Here is a 25,985-nt window from a genome sequence, read left to right on the forward strand (position 1 = left end):
CAGAGAGACCTGGACAGGCTGGAGAGTTGGGCGGGGAGAAATTTAATGAAATATAACAAGGGCAAGTGTAAAGTCCTGCATCTGGGCAAGAACAACCCCATGTACCAGTACAAGTTGGGGACAGAGCTGTTGGAGACCAGCGTAGGGGAAAGGGACCTGGGGGTCCTAGTGGACAGCAGGATGACCATGAGCCAGCAATGTGCCCTTGTGGCCAAGAAGGCCAATGGCATCCTGGGCTGTATTAGAAGGGGTGTGGTCAGCAGGTCAAGAGAGGTTCTCCTCCCCCTCTACTCTGCCCTGGTGAGGCCGCATCTGGAATATTGTGTCCAGTTCTGGGCCCCTCAGTTCAAGAAGGACAGGGAACTGCTAGAGAGAGTCCAGCGCAGAGCCACGAAGATGATTAAGGGGGTGGAACATCTCCCTTATGAGGAGAGGCTGAGGGAGCTGGGTCTCTTTAGCTTGGAGGAGACTGAGGGGTGACCTCATTAATGTTTATAAATATGTAAAGGGCAAGTGTCATGAGGATGGAGCCAGGCTCTTCTCAGTGTCCTCCATTGACAGGACAAGGGGCAAGGGGTGCAAGCTGGAACACAGGAGGTTCCACATAAATATGAGGAAAAACTTCTTTACGGTGAGGGTAACTGAACACTGGAACAGGCTGCCCAGAGAGGTTGTGGAGTCTCCTTCTCTGGAGACATTCAAAACCCACCTGGACGCGTTCCTGTGTGACATGATCTAGGTAATCCTGTTCTGGCAGGGGGATTGGACTAGATGATCTTTCGAGGTCCCTTCCAATCCCTAACATTCTGTGATTCCTAATACACCACCTCTTCACAAACATTGTTGGCACAGATTGCTGAGATCTAATTCAAACGTATGAAAGTTGCTTCCTAGTTACAAATATTAATGATACATACAGACAAATCCTTAAAATAAACTAATAACCCTCATATTAATACTGACAACTCCAAAGTGCCACAGCTCATTTATGGGGTGCTTTCAGTCTATTTATTGGTAGCCACGTATTATCACAGCATTAAATTCCACAAACCCTTTCTCTTTCCATGAAAATGCTAGTTATCTTCACAGGCTATATACATTGTTAGCAGGTACACAAAGTTATATACATAGTCATAATTAGTCATAGAACATAGTCAATAGAGGCTGACAAACATTTCAGAAGGCAATTCTCCAGAGAGATGCCTTCCTAAATTTCCTAGTCTGTCTCTACTGTCTAGAGAGGAAGCCTAGACAATGAACTCACGTAAAATTTGGGCATATAAATCTAGGCAAGGTGAATTAGACAGCCTATACAATAAAATCTCCCTTATGTGAAGATAAGCCACTGATGGGCAGCCATGAAGCAGTGGAATCTAGTATTATCAATAAAATTTAATATTATTGCTTTATGCATCCAATTGATGGAAACAAAAAATTGGAGATATATACAGTGCGTCAGATAAATCTGAAGCTCCTGGCAAGTTCCACAAGAAACTGGCATCAATTTGTTTCTTTAATACAGACTTGTCTTAGATGTCTCAAACCTAGATCGATTTTAGATCAGTAATAACACGTTTTTACACCAACTGGTGTTATCCCGGAAAGGGAACATGCTATTTTGGCAACAGTATGTACCACATAGAGTCTTAATTATTTCAAGAAATTACAGTTCTGCAGAGCCCTGAGAGCAGCTAAAAGGCTTGCTCTTTAGTACTATAAGTCAGTATTTAATTAAGTGACTGAAAAATCATACAAAGAAATTACAATCCTGGCAACTCATTCTGTAATAAAATGATACACATAAACTATACGTAGATAAATTTCTCTTACAAAATGACATGTAGCAAAGCCTGTATGTTACATTTACTTAAGAACTAATTACTGTTAGCTTACAAAATAATATTTGACTCTAAAAGCCTCAAGTTTATAAACTTCACATATTTCAAATATAATGAAAAAAATTACATTCCACATAGTGAGTTGCCATTTTGTGTGGATTATTTAAAATACACTTACTTCTGCTTACTAGCCATGCTTCGGCTACTTTGTCGTTGGTTTGCCATTTGAAAATCCATGAATATTCCACAAAAAGAGTTTCTGACAGAAGGGTATTGCCTTTCTGTGATATTATAAAACATTGTTAGTGTTATAAGTCACACTTTACAGTGCATTAAAATGTAAAGCAGTAAAGTCTAAAAAACAACAGATTTATTATGACACAGCTACCAAAAGTTACTAGTTTGCACAGTACACAACGTGCTCTAGCGCAGTTATCAGCACAATAAGCTTCATAACTTCAGTAATGGGCCAGCATTTTTCCCTTATTATGGTCCTTTACCAGTCAATTCAAAATGACTGACCATTGTAATTTTTATTTTAGAAGACTACGGTGCAGAAAGTGCCTCTTTCTTTCTTCTGCCATTAGCAGGTCCCTTGTTCCCCTGTGTACAGTAAAACGCTTTATGACCAATTCTAAAAATCATATCAAATTCACGCAGACTACACCATGAGCATGCTACACCTCTAAATAAGAATTCATCACTACAGCTAGTGGAAAATCTCATCAACACAAGCTTCACTGATGCCCTTGGATGAATAAGCAAAACATCAAAAACTTGCTTTAAAAGCCATTGTTAATGGAACAACTACAATATCTAATGTCATGTCGATTTTACTCCCTTTCCTGGCTAGGTGGTAGCTAATTGACCTTAATATCCAACTTCCAGTCAGGACCAATGGTGTTTCACTTCCTCAGAGGAAAACTGCCTTTTTAGATAATACTTGTAAAATGCTTTTAAACTTCTAAAAATCGTTATCAGAATGATCAACAACCATTTTAACCAAACAAGACCATAACTTCATGAAAAAAGAGAGTGTTGCATAATTGACAATAAAGCACTAAGTGCTACAATTCAGAATTTAAAAATCTGATTCTATATTAGAATTCCATCCTGTTCATTAGACCTATAGCATTAATGGAATTCTTTTATTGATTCCATATTGTTTATTAGAAAAATAATAATAAATGCATAAATCTTCTTCAAGAAGAAATTCATATTACAGTATACTAGTTCTGACTTGCAATGACTACTTAACCAAAAATCTGTTGATACTGTAAAGACTTACAGAAACTCCATGCTATTATTCTATGACTGTACAATTGTATGAACTAGAGTAAAAGCTGTTTAAGATACCTTTGCACAGTGATTCTATACTGTTATTCACGTGAGCAGAGAGTGCAAATGGTAACCACAGCTGTAGTTAGTTAAATAAGTAGATCTGGCACTCACAGGTATCAGATCAACTGAATACAAGACAATAATTCCATAGTCATATTTCAGAAAAAAACCCTGCATTTAAAAAGTGATATAGAACTACATATTTGAGTAGTAACCGTATTTCTCTCACCTACCCACGCAGAGCAGTGACTTCAACTTTGCTTAAAAGAAAAAGGCAAATTAATGTCACCGGAAGCCCCAAACTGTTCTAGCACTCCTCCAGTTTTCAAAATCCAGGCTCTCATATCCTTCTCTTACCCAAAATAAGACATACTAAATGTCAGTCTGTAAATTTTTATACTTCACATTTTACATGATTAGTAATGCCTCTGAATCATTCTTTAGCAATGTGAAAGTTACAGTACTTACCCATAAACCTAAGTGACTCATCCAGAGGACCAGATTTCTGCCTCTAGGCAGACCTCTAGAAAAAGTGGTCTTTTACTCCTAAGTTGTATGTATTACTCACACATTTAATAAAAAAGGGCTGGTATCTAGTCACATACCCATGATTGGTTCCTTTTTTTCATTTTCAATTTTCTTTGGCAGTGAAATACAAATTCTATCATTTTCTGCACTAATTGCTCTTTGAATTTCTTCAATTTCTGATGTTCTGGAAAACAGAATCTCTCTTAGGTTTTCTTCTGCATCTCTTTCTTCATCACTTTTGTCTTCATCATCATCAAAATCATCTTCATAATCCTTTAAAAGTGACAGGACTTTCAATAACTAATAAACATGGATTATAGATGTATTTTTCAAGATCTTTTTAAGAAATTATAAAATGTTATCAAAATAAAAATAAAGTTCTCATACAGATGGCTATAAATCCTCTGGCTGAAAGGCATTTTAAAATACTGTTTGATAGAAAGAAAATGGCATGTCTTGATTGTGTGGTAATTTTAATCAAGACAAGACAATCCCACAGTGGTATTCTTCAGTGCCCGAAAGAGATTCCTTTTTTTTTTTTTTTGTAAATATCCTAAAATAGGAACTATACATTTAGGTGAATTATGTGTTCTTTAAAGAAATAAAATGACAGTGTTCAGTGGTATAAATGCTTCACAGATGTATAAAGTTGTTTATTTGATATTTTTAATTTAAGCTGCCCTTCAATGGCAGGCTCAAATTTACTAAATTACCACAGTAACTGTTTGCAAGTCCATGCATAAGGCTCATACTTTAATAATTCTCTTAACTAAGACAATTCATCACATGCTAAAATAATCACCTAACACAAATGATATGGACAAGTCTTAAACATGCTCATTTCTCTCCACTGAATGGTAAAGGGCTACTATAGGGAACAGCTCAACAGTGGACACCACTCCTAACGTAAGCGGCGATGAATTCTAGCTTTGCTGAACAAAGATGGAGCTGGTTCAGCTAGCAATGAAAGCACTTTCAACACGCTCTTCTATCTTAGTAACTTTAACCAAAAGAGAGCTAAAAGTAAGAGAGTTCAATTAAACAAATTAGTGGACAGCTGTGTGTCAATACTTTTTTTCTATGATATTTTTGCAATGAAAAACAATGAGGCTTTTTTTTCCCTCATGAAATTGATTATTTACTCCCATTATTTTGAAAAGTTGGCATTTTTCACAGAAAATCATTTAAGTAATTGAAATATGGGAAGACAGAAAGAGCATCTTGTGAAGACTTCAACTCAAAAGCAAAAGTTGGTTCCCAGCCCCTGACGAAAACTAAGTAAATATATAGCACAGAGTTTCTACATAACATTTTAGTTACTTATTATCTACTGTTAGCCAAGTTAAGGTCAGTGTAACCAAAAAAGAATAAGTAAAAACCATGTAACATTCTGTAATTTTTATTTCTGTGAATAAAGTTAATCACTGTTTTGATACTTGAGAATTACTTCCAAAGGACAATTGTATGCTTTTACTTACTTCAAAATCATCTTCATAATTTGCTGAAAAGTTATCAAACCCCACGTCTGAGTTATAGATGCATGTATCTTTCATTTCCTAAACAAGAAAAATAAATGAAACTGTTAATCTTACCAAAAAATTAAATCCTTATCTGCCAAATCTTAGCATAAAGATAGATGAATAGTTGCTCTTCTCAGATATTTCTACATATTCAAGCAAACGACAACAAATTCAGTTTAGAAATATAAATAAAAGTGTATTAACTAGTGATAATTACTGACCTAAAATAATAATACAGGAAGACAAAACAAAACTTAACTCTGTCCTGGGAAGACCAACTGTTTTCCCATCACTATTTTTACTGGGAAATACATAAAAACTGCTGTGTTGCCTATAATTTCAATAGTATACAGGAGCTCTTATGATGGTGTAACAACAAAATAAGACTGTTCTACTTTTTTGAGGATGAGACAAAGTTATCCCTATACCTAAGTTATACTGAGGGACTTCATCTTAACAAAATAGTGCAGATGTTGGAAGAAGAAAAACAAGAGACATGGATACAACAAGAAAATAAGATATTTTTATACATAAGTAATTTTCTTAACATTGAATCCTCTACTGTATTTACATGGAATAAGATTTATGGCATCCCTGAAATGACTTCAAAGAAATTGTCTTTCTCTAGCTTATTGAACTTGATTAAAATAATGCCATTTAATTACCCCATATGCCCCAAACAAACATAAAGCTTAAAACGACACACACTGATCTATCCAATCTTTAGTCAGCCTTTTCCTTCAATAGCCTCTTCAAAGACAAAGATCAAATTATTCACATGTAAGGGATTTCAACAGATTTCAAAATGGAAATAAATGTGAGGTTTTATGAAAATTATCCAGCACAACAGCTCATCTATTACCTGCTTCAACATTTACAACCAAAGGATAGCAGGTGGTTGTCAAATGTCGAGTTAGGCACACTTCTGATCCTTTCATGAGTCTTCATGAGCTAGAGCCACCTAGTTTTCAGAGAATGTAGTGCTTTCAAAAGTATTAGGGACATTATATAGCAGTAAACAGCTTCTATGGATACCTTATTTTTCAGAGTCAAACTCCTAGAACTAGGACTACAGTACAGATGGTTACAAACGGTTGAAAATATGACAAAATATTTTAAAACGTTGTATGGTAAAGTTAGGCTGTATCTGCACAGACTGGTCCAAATAATAAACTGTATTACACGTCTAAACTCTTCCCACTTATTGAGAATTATTTTTTCAAGCATAAAAGATACTGACATACAATTGAATAGATGGCTACCTTCAATGCTTCTCAAATTTATACAGAATAAATCAATTTTCTAATGCTGTATCCAGAAGGAGAGGTTGAGATACCTGAAGACCAATATACATAAATCTTATCTTACCTTAGAATGGCATTATATTGAAATACATACTTTAATTGTTACTAATCCCAAGAAAAATGCAACATTCTAAGTTCCAAAACCAAATAGTTTTACCTCTTGTCTTGTGTCTCTTTCCTCTTTTTCGATGAGTTTTCCTTTATCTTTTACAGTCCTATTGAAAAAGAGAACATCAATTTTATTGGTTAACTCAGAAGAAAGTACTAGGTTTTTTTTGGTTTTGTTTTCTGGGTGTGGGCTTTTTGTTTGTTTTAGAAAAAATAGGTCTTTTTTCCTGAAATGGAAAAAATAGTTGAAAATTTCCGATAAACTGAAATAGTTTCTAAAAATAATTTTATAGATATCTAGGATATGAAAGGATAATGAAACAGCCAAGTGATTAATCAGCTAAGAACTGCAAAACCCTTGTCCAAATTTAATGCCTATAATTGCATCAAAACGGAAGAAAAAGTAGAAGGAAAAAACCTATTAAACCCACACATCTATTAGTTGTATTAATATCTGCAGCAAACTGGAGATCAAGATCAGGTTGGTGTAATGCGCTCTAAAGCTATAAATCCTAGACTGACATTCAAACCTAGTCTTTCATTCAGAGGTTTTATTTATGAGGACAATACAATCAGGGTCAGAGAGTAGGAGAAAATCAACAACCAGCTCTGCTCCCCAACAATCTGTTTGATTATTTTGTAAGTAGAGAATCAGACTTCAAGAAGAGAATGTTCTGACTCCTTAAGTAAGAGGGTATTCATATATAATGCTGTTGAGAATGATGAACATAAGAAGAGGCAACAATAAAAATAAAAATTTGTCTGGATCCTCTCATAACAAATCAGAATGATTCAACATCGACAGTGCTTGAGGCTGAACCAGGGTTTTGGGACATCCCAATAAACCATATTGCCTTCCCTGCCATTCAAAAATGGCTAACTCCTTTTTCCCAGCTATGCACAAGCAGTGACTGCCCCACAACACCCCATCAGCAACAGCTTCAAAATATAACCTGTATATTGGGCACTGCTTGACACAGTTGAGTGCTACTGCTAGGAAGCATCCCAACATATGTATTCTGAAGTATTTAATTTTTTTCTTTTGTACAGGAATACACTTCCACAATGACAAATTCACTATGACTAAAGTGATCTGTCCCATGATTAAGAAAGAGTAGTAATACTTAGTCAGTAGTGGTAGTGACTTCACTATTTCTGTCAGTGTCCCCGAAGCTAGCATGCCAGTCTTCTATTTAGCTAGGAAGCTAAACTAGGGTTTAAGAATGAGAATTGTGACTGACAACATACTCACAGAGTTATACTTCAGAAACCTGTATAGGAATTTCACATGGCTGAAGCGTTAAAGAATGCAAAGAGAACTAGAATATATAGATAATTTCTGTAAGATTTTATATTTGCTAGTAATAAAACTTAGAAATATAACCCTGAAATTTTACTGATCACACTGAGGATGACCTGGACCTTTCCTTTCACATACAACAGTAAACTTGCTACATATATATAATGTTTTAGATACCATCAAGAGGAGGAACTAAGTAGAGATACTTAAATTAAAATAAAAAATATAAGAGAGTTCTATGTAGTTCATCATGAACCTTACATGTGTCCATGTGACTGCATAGTGAATTTCCAGGTGGTACAATACAGAATTTCTGTCTCCCAAACTAAGTGCCCAGATTAATATATATGTAGTTTGCAAGGACTGCAAAGTATCTCTTGCTATCCTAGGGTAGAAAAAAAAATGGAATACAAACACATACATTTTTATATGAAACCTCTTAGAAGCAAAACACAGATTTTTTTTTTTTTTTAAGTGCTATAGTATTGTACAAAGGGCCTATGAAAAAAATTATATTCACCCTAGATATTTGAGATCAAGAATTCATGCCTATTGTTTTGGTGTTAACTGAATCTTAGTAGATACCATACAGTATGTACTTATCTTAAATCTCTGAATTTACCTTACACGCTGATGGCTCATTTCTTCTTGAACACTCTCCTCTTTTTTGTGTTCGCTGTTCTGTAAAAGAAGTCACAATATTAATGTGTCAGAAATGCTGGGAGGAAATATGTATATGAATCTGTATTAGTAGTAGTGATATTAAACAGTAAGAAAGGTTTCTAATGAATTATTTCAATGACACATACTATTTTTTTATCAGTCTTTGCTTGTAAGAAGTTCTGTGTATGAACTAATGTCAGAATAATCTCCTCCTTACAGATATGGTAAGCAAAGAAAATAAGCACCCATAAAAGATATGCTATACACATAACACAAGCTTCTCCTGAAAATATTGAATTCTTGGGAGTGAAGTCTGGCTACTTCCCCTCCTGTAATGCATTTCAGAAAGGAAATAAGAAGGGATCTTGAGTCGTCTCCTTTACTTAACAAAACCTTATAATGCTTTACCAGAGTAAATTCCAGCTTTTTTATAGGCTACCTTCACATTAGTATATTAGTAACAATGGTTAAAAAATGCCCTGGGCCCAATGCACACTGCTTAAATTGTGAGCCCAGAGCACTCTCCTAAATAACCTCTAGGCATGGCTGAAAACCTGATAGGGACTAAGGGCTGACTTCAGTAGGCTGTGGCCAGCCCGTTTCAAAGAATGAGATTTTAACAGTATGGACTACAACAATTCATACCAGTTGGACCCAGGGACAGAGAACAGTCTCAGGCACTTTTAATCCCCAGTACAGGGACTTGACTCTTAAATTCTGTATTATGAAGGTTTGCCTAGGTTTGGGAATGTATTCAATAGGTTGTTTAAGATAAAGGTGCTTTTCTCTAGCCATGAATATCAGAAGAAGAAACATAACTCTGAGACAGAAACATCGGCATCAGTATGTACATTCTGTAACAGCTACTTGAGCAAATTTCCAAGGAAGTCAAACCCGACAGACTTTTGAATTTTGCTGCAGAAAGTCAGTTACAGTAATCACTTGTGGTGGGCCCCTACACTGAAGATGCCTAGTATTTTCACTAGAAAATATATTTCTGAACTTTTATTTGAGAACCTTGTACATCTTCACTCTTTAGGCAGCAGAAGAAACTACCCTAGACCATCTGAATGGTTCTATGTTCCATAAAACTTATCTGATTTTAAGAGTTACAAATCATATATATTTCTTTTCTCATTCTTGTAGAATGAGTACTCGTATTATAAAAACCAGTAAAAAATGTCAAAGTTTTGATTAAGTCTCGAGGATATAACATCATGCCCTGTATTAGAAACATAGAAGATATTCTATAGCTTCAGAAGTAGAGGCAAAAAACATAAATATAAGAGATGTATACTCACATGCCTACTTCTGAGTAAGATATCCATGTGTTAGTAAAAATTTCAAAAGTCATAGCAATAAAGAATTTTATGAATAAAAGATGTTTCTAACATATAGACAAGTTTCTAATTGGAATCTCATGGAAGGAATCACTCTGGATTAGGATACTTAAATGCAGATGTAGTATTTTAATTACCACTTTAGCCTCAAATTTCACAAAATGTTGACTTACAATCCTAGTATTTTTATTATTCACCTTATCAATGACGATATATAAACAATTAAAGTAAGTTATAAGGTAGTGTTTTAAATTCTTAACAAAACTAACCCTTAGATCATGCTTCTTTCTTTCTTTTTCTCTACTTTTTACTCTCTCATTAGCTTCTGCTGGTTGCTCTTTGTCTCGATGAGAAGATCCCTCTTTATATCTCTTTGATTTATGTTCTTCTTCCTCTTCCTTTTCATAATGTTTATGACTTCTCTCTTTTGAAAGCCTCTCTTTTCCTGGCCTAACAGAATGTCCTTGTTTTTCTCTGTGTCTTCTTTCTCCCTCTTTATCCAACTCTTGATCTTTCTGTAACCTGTGTACACGTTCACCTTCTTCAACTTTGTAGGCTAAAAATTTGTCAATGCTCTTTTTGGTATCGTTATCCTGGAAAGAGAAAAATAACATTAATGAGTTAGAAAGTTCTCTAAGACTGTTTTATCTTCACAAATCTACCCATTTTTGACCATTAGAATGATGGATTTGTAAGTACCTAATCTCCTTCTGCCACATGGATCTTCCAGCCTTTTTTTTTTTTAATCTCCTACAATGGTAAATTTCAAATTATCGTATCCCTTGATATTCTGATATTTCTTCTGGGACATCATGTACTTTGCTACAGAAAATCCTTTGGATTATGTATTCTTCATACAAAAATTTAATTATTTGTTTACTAGGTGGTCTAACATAAAATAAGATGCATACTTACCAATATCCTTGTAATAGAGGCATAAATAGCAGATGAAAAATTTTGATGTAGCTGCACAAAAATAAAGCACTGTTTGCTATGCAAATTTTATTTTACTTTAAAAAAAAGAATGAAGTATGTCCTTAAAATAAAATGGCTCAGATATATTTTGTTATTGTGTGTTTTGTACACTTGTGACGACCTTACTATCTATGCATCTCTTGTATTTCTTGGGAACTGGAGTCTGATCCAGTTTCTTCATTATTCTACAGTTTTATCTTATTCCATTATGAAAGATTTCATTCCTTTCCCTTCCTTTACCTTCTTTTCTCTATGTCTTCTTTCCCGCTCTTCACTTCTTGTTTTCTCCTCCTCTAGAAAATAAATGTATAAATTAATGAACAAATTTGATTATACTCAAACTCTGTACATAATTAACTCTAGCATGTAGAAAACAGTATTTCAGTGACATGGGTTTTCTAAAACATAAGAGCTTTCTAAAAATAATTTAATATTCTGTTGGAATTCTCTCTCCAAAGCTCGTTACTCCTTTTCTTTCCTAATGAATCTCTCTGTTCTCAACTGCCTTGTGTAATGGTAAGAGTAATGACAAATGCTACTAACTTCAGCAATCACCCCTCAACTTGGGGATTCAAATGGATCACTCAGTAGAGAATGTCTAGGCAGGAACGTACTTATTCTTTTCAAGTCAACTGACCAACAAAAACAGTGACATTCACCACCTCTTCAGAGGAAGTGAAACAAACATCAAAATTTTTTAAAGCACCAAAATAAATCCAGATTGCCACAAGATTCCATAAAGATACACATTTCAGTAGGTACTCACAGCCACCCTCTCTGTACAATGGGGTATGGTTTCAGAGTATTTCTATCTAAATATCAAATATTTCAAAGTACAACAGCAACCCAAAGCAACTTACCCAAATGATGCCTGCTTTCTCTTCTTCTGTGATGTTCTTTATCTCTTCCTTCAAATGATTTCAGATTATTTTGTGTATCTATTTGCTTTACCTCATGTCTTTTATGCTTTTTGTCTCGTTCTCTATCACTCTCCCTGTCTTTAGCTTTTGGTACAATGTATGTTTCCTTCTCCAAACTTGACCCTTGAAGCTTATCTTTGTACCTCTCTCGGTCTCGTCCTCTCTGGTGCTCTTTTCCCCCTTCTCTCTCTCTCATCTTATCCCTTTCACCAGATTTAAATCTCTCTCTCGTTCTTTCCTTGCTCTTTCCTCTGTCTTTGCGTTCATGTTTATGAGTGCCTGTGTCATGAACTGACTTCTCTTTCTGCAGTTTCTTTTCTCTGTGCTTTTGGTCTTCATTTTGACTATCTGGTTGTGATGCCTGAAATAAACAAAAAATTAAAATCTATTCTTATAATTCAGCAATCTATTTTGATATAGTATATTCATGTGAAAATAAAATTAGTGGATTGCTAACTATGAATTCAATTTCCCAAAGTGTATTAAAATGCTGATATATTTCTAGGCTTACTTTGTAACATTACTAACATTATGTCTGTGCTTACTGTAAAAAGAACTAATAAATGAAATATATAATAAGCTGCATTTTCAATGTATTTGAAAATAATTTGGTAAAAAAAGAAAATTTACTGTAGAACTGTGCATTCTGTTTAGAGCTATCTTGAAAAATTAACTAAAGATGTCAGCTCATGTAGACAGAAACTGTGCCAGCTTGTAAAATATGTTAGATATGAACAATAATGACAGATAACTGGGCATCCTGCAGCTGCCTCTAGAATAGATGATTAGGTTTTACTTGAACAGAAAGCAGCATATAAAAACTGTGAAAGTTTTTGGCCTAGATCCCTTGAAGATGCAGCTATTCTTATATTTTTCTAAAGTTATAACAGATTATATTTTAACCTTCCTGAAGCAAGTAGCACCACTCCCACTGATTTCACTTCATCCACGATTTCAGCTGTTTACTCAATGCAGAACAAACAGAACTTGCTTTGATTATACTCAATGAGTAAAGTGAATTAAACTTTATCCATCTGTTTCACAGAAATGAAAGTCCAACCACATCACTTTTGTTGGAACTAAAGCATTTCAACTCAAATTTTTCTTTAGCCCACATGGAAGTATTGGAAATGTTACTGAATGTCTAAAAAATACAAAGGACTTATACTGTAGCACTGGCACTGAAATAACGGGGAGCTTTGAAACGTAATTTATAGAAAGATAGGTAATAGATTAACAAGTAGGATGCTTTAGTTTATCAAAGGACTAATGAAGATCTGCACAAGACATAGAAAAGAAGATACATATTGGAAAAAGTCTTTAAAAAAAATATAGTACAAAACTAATATGAGTATCAACGGTGTGACTGACTGGAGCCTGAATGACCATTTGACCAGTGGATTAAGTAATTAACTAGTTTAAAAGCGCATGCAAACATGACAGATGATGATACCAAATACAATACATGATATACATGTAGGAAAGTGAATAAGTATATATAAAGCAGAGCTGTAACTTGGATTTGGGTGGCCAGCAAATCAGACCCCATTATGTGCTATGATTACCATAACATTGGTATTTTTTCCATCTACCTAATTCAGAAATCTGTAGAGTAATCCTATATGACTTGTGTAGGTAGAAACAGTTGAGTAGGCCAGCCTCTGGACACAGTTGGACTAGACAGATTCCAGAACAGTCAGTTGTGGCAAGGACGTTAGCAGCTACCCGTTAAAGATCTGTACTGTTTGTATTCAATGATGCAGATATAAAGTGTCTGATGTACCAAAAAGCCTTGAAGAGCTATTACAGATCCCACAAGGCAGAGTGCTAGTAGAAGCAGCAGTCAACCCTCTGTGTTTAGACCATCAATAAATTCTGCTGCTGTAAGGTAACTTGACATCAAAACCAGTAGAAATAAAATAAAATCACCCTAAGATGTTTCCTAAGTTCTTCTGATTTCCACGTATCTTCTTTGGTTCTTCTCTAGAACAGAAAAGACAGCAAAGACTGAGTAATCAATTTGCAGAATAGTTTTTCAAGGAAAGGATCAAGGTATATATGGCAAGTACCACTGAATTTTGCAACGTAAATATTAATTTGATTTAGCCCTAATGTGTACACTTACAGCATACCTGATTGGACTCGACCTGGAAGAGGCCTGAAGCTCCGACTTCTACTGGGTTACTAGCTCTGTACACACATGGCAACCAATTTTGAGGTCAGTGCCTATGGTGGATAACAGTGCAGCCCTTCAAGAAAAACTTAAAATTGGGTCTTCCGGTGATAGACCAAACGGGTACACAGAGTCAGGCCACTTTTGGGAAGTAATCAATGTATCAATGTCATTAGGTTCAACCTCCTGCTCTATTAGATCTAACTTCAAAGTGCTGGTCAGGGACTTACTTAAGTGAGGTTTTAATATCTCTGAGGTTGGAGTTTTTCTGGGCAACCTGGTTCTTGGGTTCAACACTCAATTAAAAATATTTTCCCCATACCGAGTCATAATTTCCCTTGCTGATAGTTAGGGCCACTACCTTCTGTCCTCTCACTGTACATTCAGAGAAGAATTTGGCTCCATCTTTTCCACAGATCCTCTTCAGATATTTGAACACAGCAGTTAGATCACCTCTCAGTTTTCTTTCCTCTAGTCTGAACAACTCCTTGGCCTCCTTCCCACATACATCAGGGCTCCCACCCCATAGCCATCTCAGTGACGCACTCCAGAATCTCTTTAGTACCGGGGGCCTTAAAACCAGATATAGTATTGCAGACAGGTCCTCACAAGTGCTGAGTAGAGAACAGTCTTCCCTACACCTGCTAGCTATAGTCTTCATGATACACATAACCAGTATGTGGTTAACCATAACCACCTGAAGAGCACCCTGATGACTTATGTTCAAGTTTCTGTCCACCAGGACGCCCAGATCCTTTTTCCGCAGAACCACTCACAGAACCCATTCACATGGCAAACAGTAAACACAGTATTTTCCCCTTAGACATATCATTTGAGCTGCTCCCAACTCAGCTAGAAGAACATTTCAGGGCATAAATAACATGGGCAAGCAGTGAATCTAAAAATACCATGACAAATGTAATCCTTTTTTTTTTTTTTTTTTTTTGAAGTTTCTCACCTGTCTGCTAATTTGAAGTCCTTACATACTCACTTAAATCCAGATTAAGGTTAGTTATTTAAACCACACTGGGGTTTAACTTAATTCACCCACCTAAGAGCATGGGGAGCTCATCAGCTAACATAAAATGCCACAGATTTACTGAACTCAAAAAGTGCTATGAAAATTTTTAACACTTAAGAATCTGTCCTTTAAACTAAGCAATAATTATGTTGCCTTATGAAGTTAGCGGAACAAGTGTCCTTGCTACTTCAGATAAACTCTTCAACAGAGATCAAGAGGGGTTTCTTCACTCACAACCTAGAAAGATTGGAGGTTTTCAGAACTTAACTTAGTTAAAAGCTTAATATTAAGAACTCGGTGAACTATGATTCTAAAGAAAAAGAAACAGAAAAGCAGTAAAATATCTGTAGTTTTTAAGATTTTCTATTTCCTCCTCCATTTTCTATCCAGCATGACCACAAATTAATTAGCTGTAAAATCCAGAGTCACACAACAGTAATAAAAGTGATTTGATACTTCAGATTTTTCAAGTAAATATGTAGCACAATAATTGATGTTAGCATGTCCATGTGGTTTTGTTTCCTTTATTTTGGAGCTCTACAAGCTTTTCATAACTTAACACCATCGTGCAAAAGTTAAGTGTGTTCCCAAAGAACTAAAACCCAATAACTAGAGGTTACAGGGGTATCAATTATCAAATATACTTTAGCTACAATCTGAAACACTAACAGCTTTGGATATTTTCATAAACCACCTATCCTCTTCTGCAGAAAGATGTGGCTGATACAGCCTCATCCTTCTGCTAGAGGAATAAGGAATTCCTTAGTACCGTGCTGACAGAACAAGGAGACTTGGATGGTCTAAGGAGTGCCATGGGGGTTCTCAGGGCCAGCAGAAGAAACACTGGGATGTTTCCTGCCTCTCCCCCCGGGATGCCCCGTCTTATTCAACGCCAAGGGCCACGAGTAGCGGCAGCGAGACGCGCCCGTGGGAGGGTATGGCTTCGGCAGGCACCTAAGGTATAAAGGGCCGGGAGCAGGGGAAGGCCGAGCAGAAGAACGAGCAGGGCCGGGCGGCGGCCGCGCCCCGCTGCCACCGCCCCCGGCGCCTCCTCAGGGCCCTGCTGGAGAGGAGGGAAAGGGGCGAGGCGAGGCGGGCCGGCCCCTCGCGCGGTGGCCGCAGCAGTCCGGCCTAGGCGGCGCCGGCAGGCCCACCCGGCTCCCCGGAGCCCCGACCGCTTCCCAGTGGCCCCTCACCTTGTCACCCTCCATGCCCGGGACGGGCGCGGCGCCGCGTCCCGCCGCCACCGGCCGCCTCCGAGCGGACAGGAAACCTCGGCAGCCGCGTCCGGGCCTGCCTAGCAACAGGCGGCGAGGGGGAAGCAGCCGATGGGCCGAGCGATGGATGGGCGCCGGGGCCCGCCGCGAGAGCGGGAGGCTGCTGCCGCCGCACGGGATTGTGGGAAAGGGAGAGGGCAGCCGGCGGTGGGGGTGTCTCATGGCGCAGCGCGGCACGATGGTGGCTGGCGCTCTCCAGCCCTTTCTTGGCGAGAAGCGGCAGCCTGGGATGCCTAAATGGCTGCAGGAAGGCTTTCCTCCTCGAGCCGGTGCCCAGCTGGGTTTCCTCAGGTGGTGGCGGCGGCCTGGGGAGGGCTCGGACCCGCCGAGCACCGTCCTGTGAGGCGGGGACGGGGCACTCACCCAGGCAGGCTTTAAAGCACTGTTGTTCTCCTGTTCCCTACTGACCTTGTATAGGCTCAATATACCATGAAACCATTCCTAACGGTAGCGGATTCAGATTTTGCAAAGTCATGCATGATTACTGTGGAAAAAAATGTTAAGGGTGATATGCTTAACTTAAACTGCCATTTACCCAGGTGTTAGGTAGAGGCAGGTATGAAGAACATCTGTAGAAATAAAAATGTTAATAATATTCCCACAGTAACAAATACTGGAGATGTTTCCGCAACAAAGAGCAAGAGGCAGCTTACCAAATACACGTGAAACGAACGACGTAAATGATGATTGCCTGCAGGAAAGGTGTGTGCTATTTTCACAGCAAATATTTCCAACCTATTAACACGTGCAATTCAAAAGACCGAGTGAAAATTCCTCTAGGCTTTGAACTTTGTGGCCTATTTTTTATTTGTAAGAGTAAAAAAAAAAGTATGCATCTGTTACTGCTAATAATTGTTTGTAGAAAACTGACTACTGAAAAAAAAGTAAACAAAGAGGCATTTTTGCATTTGAGAAACTTTCTTGCTGTAGTTAAATGGGAGTTTGTCACTGACTGCAGAGATAAAATTTAACCCTTTATACTTGGCCTTAAATAGTGAGTTGACAAATACATACAAAGCCTTGATACTCTTGCCTCCTATTCATGTTTCCGGAAAAAATTAAAAAAGCTGTAGAAGTTGCCTCACTGCCTGGACTATGCAATATTTTCCTTTATCATGTAGCAGAAAAGCAAAGGCAAATTAAGCAAGCAATTAGGAGGAAAAAAACCCCCTTGATATTTTATGAAAAAAACCTAAACTAACAAGCCACCAAGTAGATATGACCTTTAAGGGCTAAATTACATCCACTAAATCTAAGCATCTATGGATAGTAAACTATTTATAAACATTCTTATGAATTATTTAGCTGTCTTTGGCAGTGCAATAATAAGCCATAAGCATTTTATATCTGCTTCCCTGAACAAATAAAAATGCACTTAGAAGCCATCTTGGATTAACTCAAAGAGCTCTTTAGCCAAAGTGCTGACAGTGTTATAAACACATGGAACTAGGCATCTGCGTAGTAAAGGATACTCTACGGAAATGCTGTCCTAAGTACAGAGGCTGAAAGAGAAAACCTGCCTTCAAGTATTCTAATTGAATTTCGTTTTTAATAACAGTATAGCAAATACATATAACTGAAACTAGCAAATGCGACACTGATACCAAAGACTGGACAGAAGAAAAAGCTTTTTCTTTTCATGTTCTGGTCCTACCATCTACTCTTGAGTATGCATATGTATTTGTTACCAAAAAAAAAATCAGTTTTGGCTGCCAATAGCTTTTTCTTACCCCTATTAGAGTATATCAGGTAGGCAGCTTTATGGCAAGAGAATTACGGGTGTGGGAAGGTACCACTAGAGGCTTTGGAAAGAACTTTCCAAGTTCTTTCAAAAAGACAGGGATCAAACTGAAGTTTAACTGCTGCATAGGAACACACGATAGAATAACACCTCTGGAATAACAGAACTAAAATCTGTGCATGTTTAAGTGTTTCCACCATGTATTAAAATAAACTAAAGTTTCTCACCAGTGTAGTGGAAAAAAATAATATATCTGTAGTTTTACTGGTTTTATAAAAATGGGTGTTAGAATCACGTGAATACAGGCAAGAAAATGGCACGTATCTATTGTATTACTAGACAGCGTAAAAGGATACCCTAGTTTTTCTTGGAAAGAGAAGTGTTTTGTAAACAAGGCTTTTGGTAGCCCTGGGAATTTTAGTACAATTTTAGCTTCTACATGCTTTTCTCTTGTCTGGCTTGATACAGGTATCTCATTCTTCACCTGCACTGTTATCTGAAAAACAGGAATATAAAATAACTCAGCTTTTACGTTCTGTAGTAATAAGGTATTTTTTGTCTTTGGGTGTTCCTGTAATCTGTGAAGCAATATTGCTTTTTTCTCCACCTCTATATGGAACAACACACCACAGCATTACACCAAAAAACTACTGGATATATCAACCCTCATAGGGAAAACAGGGCAACCCTCCACCATGCTTAAAAATGGCGATTGTTTTATTATTTAAAAAAAAAAGAAAATAATGCGCTTTTTTTTTTGTATGAAGGAAGAGACTTGTTAGGATCTAGGCTTTGTAGCTATATTTTTTTCCCTTTTTAAAAAACAATTTCTGCTGAGGCCTTATGGAGATAAGAAAAAAACTCAAATATGACTATCAGCGTAGGTGCATAAATGACCTCTTGCAAAGTGTTCAAAACACTGTTAGTCAGTCCTCCAGGTTCATAAATAGAAACAGCAAAAATGTGGATCTCTGAAGTAAACTTTGTGCCTTTAATTTTGAACTATGACTTCTAAGAATCCCATTATGGAAAAAAAAAAGGAGATTATGATTATTGTGAAAACTTATTAAGAAACACATTTTAATGGAAAGTATTTCTGTCTTCAGGAACAATAAATATTTGAGGATCTTACCATGAGAGTACAATTTATGCATTCAGTGAAACTGAAGCCAGATTGGGTGATACTAGATCTTTTGGGAAGTTATTCTGAAGAATAGTGTCGGTACTTACTGGAAAAAAAGCATCATGGCAAACTGATGTGATGCAAGGTAAAGATAAATATAAGACAACACCTGTTTGACTCCAGTGAAAGCTATTGAGTTTGAAAAAGCAAAAAAGGAATACAACAAAAAGGAGGAACAAACACATATGGCTAAGAATGGGTATAAAGGAATACTGCAAGCAAAATGGATTAATTAAAATTCTAAGAAGGCAACAGACCTACAAAGCAGGATATGGAAAGAATAAATATTATCTAAATGAGATAAATATAATCAGGTCTGTAGCTGTTACAATTCTCTGTAGGATACTTAAGGAAAAGCCAGAGTAATCCCTGTGCCATAAGTCAGTATCTTCAAGTTCCTGATGCACTGAAGACTGCTATTGTAAGTATTAAAAAATAGGATCAGGAAATATATGAATTAACAATTCCAAGATTCTCAAGCAAATTATTAAACAATTTATCAGCACCAAAAAGATTAGAATAAACAAAGAACTTGTGTTTATCCAGAACATTTTATGAAAAACTTTATAATAGAGTAACTGACTCTAATTTAACCCCTAGCAGCAGAGTTTATACCTTGCTTTTAACAAGACTCTTTTGTCCCTATTATAATAGTGACATGCTAATTTCATACCACAGAGTTTCTTCGTCAAAATACTATGTGGGACTAAGCCGGTTATCTACAGAAGTTCTAAGAAGTCAGCGGTAACCTCTTTATCAGAACTTTCCATTGATGTTACAGATAAATGTTATTAAATTAATGCTACAAGATCTTGCTTCTGTTTTCCTATTTGATTGGCACAGTATCACCCACATTTAGTTCTGATTAGTCAAACTTCTGTATCAACTAATTAATTACTCTGCCCAGGATCAATGCTAGGCTGTCAGGCCTACAATTATGTGTTTGTCATCCTAAATGCTACTAGAAGATGAATTTTTTTTCTGATGTGCTTCCCCAGTATATTAATACTGACTGTACAGGGTACTCCTCTACAAATTCTATATCCAGCTCATTTGCAGAATACACACTGAGACATAAAGGAGAGCAGAATAAAATGCAGCATATGGTAAAGTGTTGGCAAACGTCAAGTTAATTCAATCACTTTTTTTTTTCTTGTTTTGAATTTTCATTTTGGTTTGCGGTACAGTTGTACTCTGCTTCAGATACTGTGAAGCCAGACAGGGAAGTAAAATGGAGCAATGGAGTCCAAGACTGAGAACAAAGGGCTTGAAAAAATGAGAAAATATTAATAGTAGTGGTTGTAATGGAGGGAGCCAACATACAATATGGCCATTTGTACTAGGTGTGACTGAAACTCAGGAGTGAGGAGTTCACAAGAAAGTCTATGGAAGCAAACTAAGTTATTAGAAGAGGAATACCATAAATGCAAAAAATTACCCACCATTACTTAAGTTTGATATTATTAGTGTCCAAATGGGGTCACAGAGTCATACTTGATACCCTCAGTTTAAGGTAACAAGCTTTTAAAGGGTCTTACGCTGCCTTTCAGTCCCCTCGCTGTTACAGCCTGTACATGTTTTGAGTTCTCTGGAAGTAAAGACCCAAAGTAAGTAAATTGGCATTTGAAAGCTTGGATTACCGTATAAATTGTAAATCGTTGATTTTGTTACTCCTTTTTGTGTCATGTAGTTGTCCTGAATTTTCATCCTGACTAACCTAATTATACAGGTGGAGAACACACACCATCAATGGTAAAAAGCCACGTAAGTCTATGGCCAGAAATTGGTTTTGCTTAGAGTGGTCCATTGTGTCCGATTGCAGGCATGGAGGGAATTTGGGAAGATCATACAACAGAACAGCACATTCAATTGTCAGTATATGGATTCTTTTTCCGATTCTGCTGTGCCGCACTGAGCAAACAACTTTTCCTTTTGTGCCGTTGCCTTTCCGACTTTCCATTTCTCTGGATAATTAACATGAGGTTGCTTTCACTTCTTAAGGAAGTGAGGCTTACACAGCTTTCCTATTTGCCCGTTTGTATGTGTTTTCATAACTTTTCAGCCTATTGGCTAATTTAATTCTCCCCTCTTCCCTGCCTGCAAATACCAGTCTCATAAAGTCCTACAAATTCTGTGAAAGTTGGCAGCTGAAGGCAGGAGAAAGGACCCTCATTCCCACTAAGTGAAAGGTTGTCTATTTAAAGCCAAAAGAAAAAAAAACTGGTAAATGCTGAGTTTAATCAGCAAGTGTGTACCAGCAAACTGATCAGCACACAGCTAAGGACAAGCAACAGCTGCCTCTTCCAAAATGGGTGGTTACATAAAAATTATTGAAAAGATAAAGGAATGGTAGGAAGAACGATGTGGGAACCAGGTGCTACTGTGACAGAGGGATACAGGACACAAGCCTGTAGAAAATCAGCGGTTTTAGTTCTGCAGATCAGGGCTTGTGTAATCCCAGGATCGTGGGTGCCACCCTAGGTACTCCTGTGTGTTAACGATGTGACAGAGGAGCCAGCTTTATCTGAGGATGTGTGAACAAAGCTTCAGGAAACACCTGCTGTAACTAAGGAGCAGAGTGACTGGCCTCTGGTTCCTCTTAGCCATTGATCAGTCGGTCCTTTAATAATATCCCTCAGTAGAAAGCAAAGAAAAATACAGCGCTTGTTACTGGAGGGTGTAACAGGTAGAAACCGTTCAGCCGCATACGTGACGGAGGAGAGCGGGCAGACAGTGTGGTTTGCCGTGAGGAAGCGCACACGGGCACGCTCGCGATCCCTGACGCCTTGGCAAGCCGGTTCTGCTCCGTGCCACCCAGCGAGAGCCCTTTCCGTGTTACGGCCCCTCGTTCCTGCGAGGCCAAGCGGCGACGGCCGGTGGCCGTTACGGGCGGGCGGTGCGGCCGGCTCCCCGCAGGCAAAGCAGGGCGGGGGGGGGGTCCCGCGGCAGTGAGGAGAGCTCGGCGAGAGGCGGCGACGACCTCCTCCGGGCCCGCATCCCGTCGTGCAGGGCGAACTCGCGCTTCCTCGGGCAGGCCTGGAGGGAAGGATGAGAGAGAGTAACGCCGGCTCGGGCCCGGCGGAGGGGAGGGCGCCGCGGGCCGCCCGGGGCGGCAGGAGGCGGCAGAGCAGAGCGGCCGCTCGTGTGGCGGCAACAGCAGCGGTGGGGGCCGAGGCGCCTCCTCGCGGTGGCACAGCCCGGCCACCCCCCCACACCACCCTCGCCGCGGCGGCGGCGCTTTGGGCCGGGCCGCCCCGATCCCGGAAGCGGGCGGCGTTTGGTGTCGGTGCACGGCGAGCGGGGCCGGGCGCAGGATGCGAGGCGCCGCCGCCGCCCTGCCCCCCTGCCCGCTCGCAGCCAGCGCCCGGGGAGGAGGAGGAGGAGCAGCAGCAGCGGGAGGAGCGGCAGCAGGAGTAGGAACCGCCGCTGCGATAGCATGAGCGGGGCCGAGGCCAAGCAGTCCCCCGGCGCGGGGTCCGCGACGGATCCCGCCGCCGTGGAGAAGGCGGCGGCTGGGGACTCGGTGCCGGAGCCGGCGCCGCCGCTGCTGAGCGTGGACGTGACGGGTTTGGTGTCGCAGTTCGCGAGGAGCTTCGTGCTGATCTTCCCCGTTTATGTGCTGGGCTACCTGGGACTGAGCTTCAGCTGGGTTCTCATCGCCCTGTGCGCGCTCTTCTGGATCCGCAGGCACCGCGGCGGCAAGACCTCCCGCCTGGGCCGGGCGCTCGCCTTCCTGGAGGACGAGGAGGAGGCGGTGCGGCTCAGCGTCTCCTCCGCGGATCTCCCTGCGTGGGTGAGTGGCCAACACCCTTCGGCGCTTCCGAGGGAGCACCCGCGCCCGGCGGGCAGCGCAGCCGCCGGGCGGGCAGGGGCCTGTCACCTTCCCGGGAGCTGCGGGACGCCCACCCCGGGGGTGGCCCCCTCCTCCCCGGGCCGTGGGGGAAGAGGCTCGCTACAGGCCGAGCCCCCCACCCGGCGCGGCGAGAGGGAGGGAGGGGGTGAGGAGATGGCATCTCCCGCGCCCGTGGGCCGCTTGTCGCGGTTTGCCAGGCTCTTTCGAGACTTGGCGTCCAGCGGCGGGCACGGCGTTGCCAGACGTGGGCAGGCAGAGGGGGGACCCTCCCTCGGCCGGGGTGGCCTGTCCCCGCGGCGCGGCCACTCGCTCCGTTAGCACCCGCGGCAGCTGAGGCAGCTGCGCCGCGTCCGCCGTGTGGCGACCGCCCCGCGGCGCTGCCCTGCGGCTCTGAACCTGTCATGGCCGGGCTTCCCTCGCAGAAATAAACTTTTGCTCAAGGTTTGGATTTTCTTTCCCGTCGGATGCCAGTGGCGCACACGTCGGGGATGTAGCGAGGGCTCTGCGGGGCACAGATCTCGCGACTTGGGCAGGAACCTTTTCTTGAAAAGTTGAGGTTAGAAGCAGAGAAAATCGATATCTTAACGGTTTTATGGTTTTCAGTAAAGCGTTACTTAATAGGGAGCGACACAAAAATGAGGTGGTGTTTCTGGCTGATTTCAGGGTGTGACGTGAGGACTAAGGTAAAGGGGCTTTGGGGGCCTTATGTGTGCATTGCTGTGGTTGCTTTTAAAAGGCTTGCTTTGAAAGTTAGAGTCTTCCTTTGAGCGTTTCAGGCTTTCTAAGAAGTCTTCAGAACTACCTTTTTTTTTTTTTTTAATCTGAAACTCAGCTTCTAAGTTGAACACTTTTTTTGGTAAATTTTTACTTTGGAGGATTAGCAGTTTTTTAAGTACAGCTGACAGCCAGCCACCCAACAGTGTCAGTGCTCATCCAGGCCTGCGTATGTCCTGGTCTGCCCCTTTGAGCTGCTGTGCAGAGTTTGCTGCTCTCTTGGTCTCCGTACCTGAAGTCTTGAGGGTTTCTGCTAAATCTTTCCGTGTGATTTCTTTGTTGACTACTCTCTGCTTCTCAGGCACAGCCATCCATATCTCTGCTAGGTACTCTTTGCAGTGACTGTGCATCGAGCAGTGTTGTGATGATAAGTATCCAAGTAGCTGTTCTCATGTGATCAAATTACTGTATCTGATGTGACCTGTCCCAGCTCTACTAAGGAAGTTATAGGAGTTCTCTCTGGAGAGAATATAGTGTCTAGGTATGAGATGGAAGGCTTTTTTGCTCCTGTTTCATGATATTCTTTACCCAAGTTCTCATGGAAGATCATGGTAAAAATGGGAACAGTGTTTAAAAGAGATGAGGTGGTTTTACTGCTTGCAGCTGAGATCCGAGTCTTAAATAATGTGGTTAATGGCTTTTATGTTAGCTCTAGGTGTGTTTCTACCCCCCCCCCCCCCCCCCCCCCCCCCCCGTAATCATGCAGCCATATAATGGAACTGTTCTGATTTGATGCATTTAAAATGAATTAGTTGAAGCTAGATTTGTTGTGGCGGGTTGTATATAGTAACTATCTGCTGGTAACTAAGCAGCAGATCGTCAAGCTTAGTGCTGTGTGTAAATTTTATTTTAAGTTGCTATTTGTTACCTTTGGTAAAATGGCAATTAATTCCTGTGTGGACTTGTCCAAATAATTAGAGATTTAGAAAGGGGCCTCTTGACTGAAGACTGAGGCAAAAAATCATAGAGAGGAATGAGTGCTGGCTGCAAACACATGCATATCCTGTGGTATTATGAGAAAGCAACTGATCAATAAGCAGGGTTTCCCCAGAAGTATGACATTTTGATACAGCAGTTGGCAGATGTATTGTAAATCACTCTTGTTTTTTTTGTGGTTTTCTTTTTTTTGGTTGGTTTGTTTTTGTTTGTTTTTTTTTTCTCTTTAATCATATTCTTAAATTTTAAAGGTCTTGGTTCTTTTCTTTCTGCTAACATATCTGCTATATTCTGAAGCTGTCATGCTTCCAAATAAATGTAACTTCCATATGAAATGCAATCTGGAAAACAGAAGTCTTCTGAGACCTGAAGGCCTACTTAAATCAAAAGTGGTCTTCAATGTCTGCTGTCATAGTCATCAAGCTTTGTATGAGTCTTTTTTGCTGCCTCTGTAATAACTGCTATTCTTCTTGCTTCTGCTTTATGTGTGTTGTCTTGGAGATTCATGGATTTCAGTCATATTTCAAACAAGAGCTACTGGATGGTACATGGAGCCTGACATCTCTTTAATAGGTGTTGAGTTTACCCATCTCAATGTGAACTCCAAACTGGAGTACGTTCCCTTGGTTTCTGGTCAGGGAAATAAACTTTAAATTACTTGAGTAGGACAGTGCTGTGTTTTAAATATAGGAAATTTTTTACTTTTCTGGGACTGAAACTGAGATGTAATAAACCATTTTTCAACTAAAATTATGTAATATCCCAAACATTTATTTGACATGTGATGTCTTTCTAGGCTCTTGATTGGAAAAGAACTTCAGCTGAGCAGCAGTGTATGTAAGGTGTGATTTCCTTCCCCCCCACCTACCTTGGGATTGATTGCTGCTTTAGTGATTCATGTTAAGTATTCAGTAATATTGCATTGAGTTCCTTATTTTTCAGAAAGTGGTTATTGCAGGAGTCATGAATTAAGATTTTTTTATTGGCAATACGCTCAGTTACGATTAGAAAGTGGTACTGTTGTGCTATCGCACTAGAGTTCGTAATGTTAATTACTAGTTTCCTAAATTAGATGTACTTCTTCCATAAGCAGGCGGTTATACAAAAGGAATATTCTGTCCTGTGCATGTAAAATGAATTAATTCAACATGAATACAAGTTACGTTATTTAAAATGTCAGCACTGAATAA

At 39.6% G+C, this 25,985-nt stretch overlaps 2 protein-coding genes across 5 annotated transcripts in view; one reads left to right on the forward strand and one right to left on the reverse strand.

The window, feature by feature from the left end:
- The window catches only part of DYNC2I1 (dynein 2 intermediate chain 1), a 31,850-nt gene extending 15,592 nt beyond the window's left edge, over nt 1–16,258 (reverse strand). Inside the window, exons 1-10 of one of the 2 annotated variants that reach the window (XM_068404862.1) lie at nt 16,228–16,258; nt 13,767–13,820; nt 11,778–12,198; nt 11,158–11,210; nt 10,212–10,535; nt 8,562–8,620; nt 6,689–6,746; nt 5,186–5,263; nt 3,785–3,980; nt 2,017–2,119 (exon numbers count right to left, since the gene is read on the reverse strand). In XM_068404862.1, coding sequence (XP_068260963.1) covers nt 2,017–2,119; nt 3,785–3,980; nt 5,186–5,263; nt 6,689–6,746; nt 8,562–8,620; nt 10,212–10,535; nt 11,158–11,210; nt 11,778–12,198; nt 13,767–13,820; nt 16,228–16,242 — 1,361 coding nt within the window. In that variant the 5' untranslated portion in view covers nt 16,243–16,258. Of the gene's footprint in view, nt 1–2,016; nt 2,120–3,784; nt 3,981–5,185; nt 5,264–6,089; nt 6,142–6,688; nt 6,747–8,561; nt 8,621–10,211; nt 10,536–11,157; nt 11,211–11,777; nt 12,199–13,766; nt 13,821–16,227 lie in introns of those variants that run through there. The other variant, XM_068404863.1, reaches the window with a different exon arrangement.
- A 6,241-nt stretch (nt 16,259–22,499) lies between these two features.
- The window catches only part of ESYT2 (extended synaptotagmin 2), a 93,991-nt gene continuing 90,505 nt past the window's right edge, over nt 22,500–25,985 (forward strand). For all 3 annotated transcript variants that reach the window (XM_068404530.1, XM_068404531.1, XM_068404532.1), the window contains exon 1: nt 22,500–23,025. In XM_068404530.1, coding sequence (XP_068260631.1) covers nt 22,669–23,025 — 357 coding nt within the window. In that variant the 5' untranslated portion in view covers nt 22,500–22,668. The remainder of the gene's footprint in view (nt 23,026–25,985) is intronic.

This window comes from Nyctibius grandis, chromosome 7 (genome assembly GCF_013368605.1).
Source record: "Nyctibius grandis isolate bNycGra1 chromosome 7, bNycGra1.pri, whole genome shotgun sequence".
NCBI classification, from domain to species: domain Eukaryota; kingdom Metazoa; phylum Chordata; class Aves; order Nyctibiiformes; family Nyctibiidae; genus Nyctibius; species Nyctibius grandis.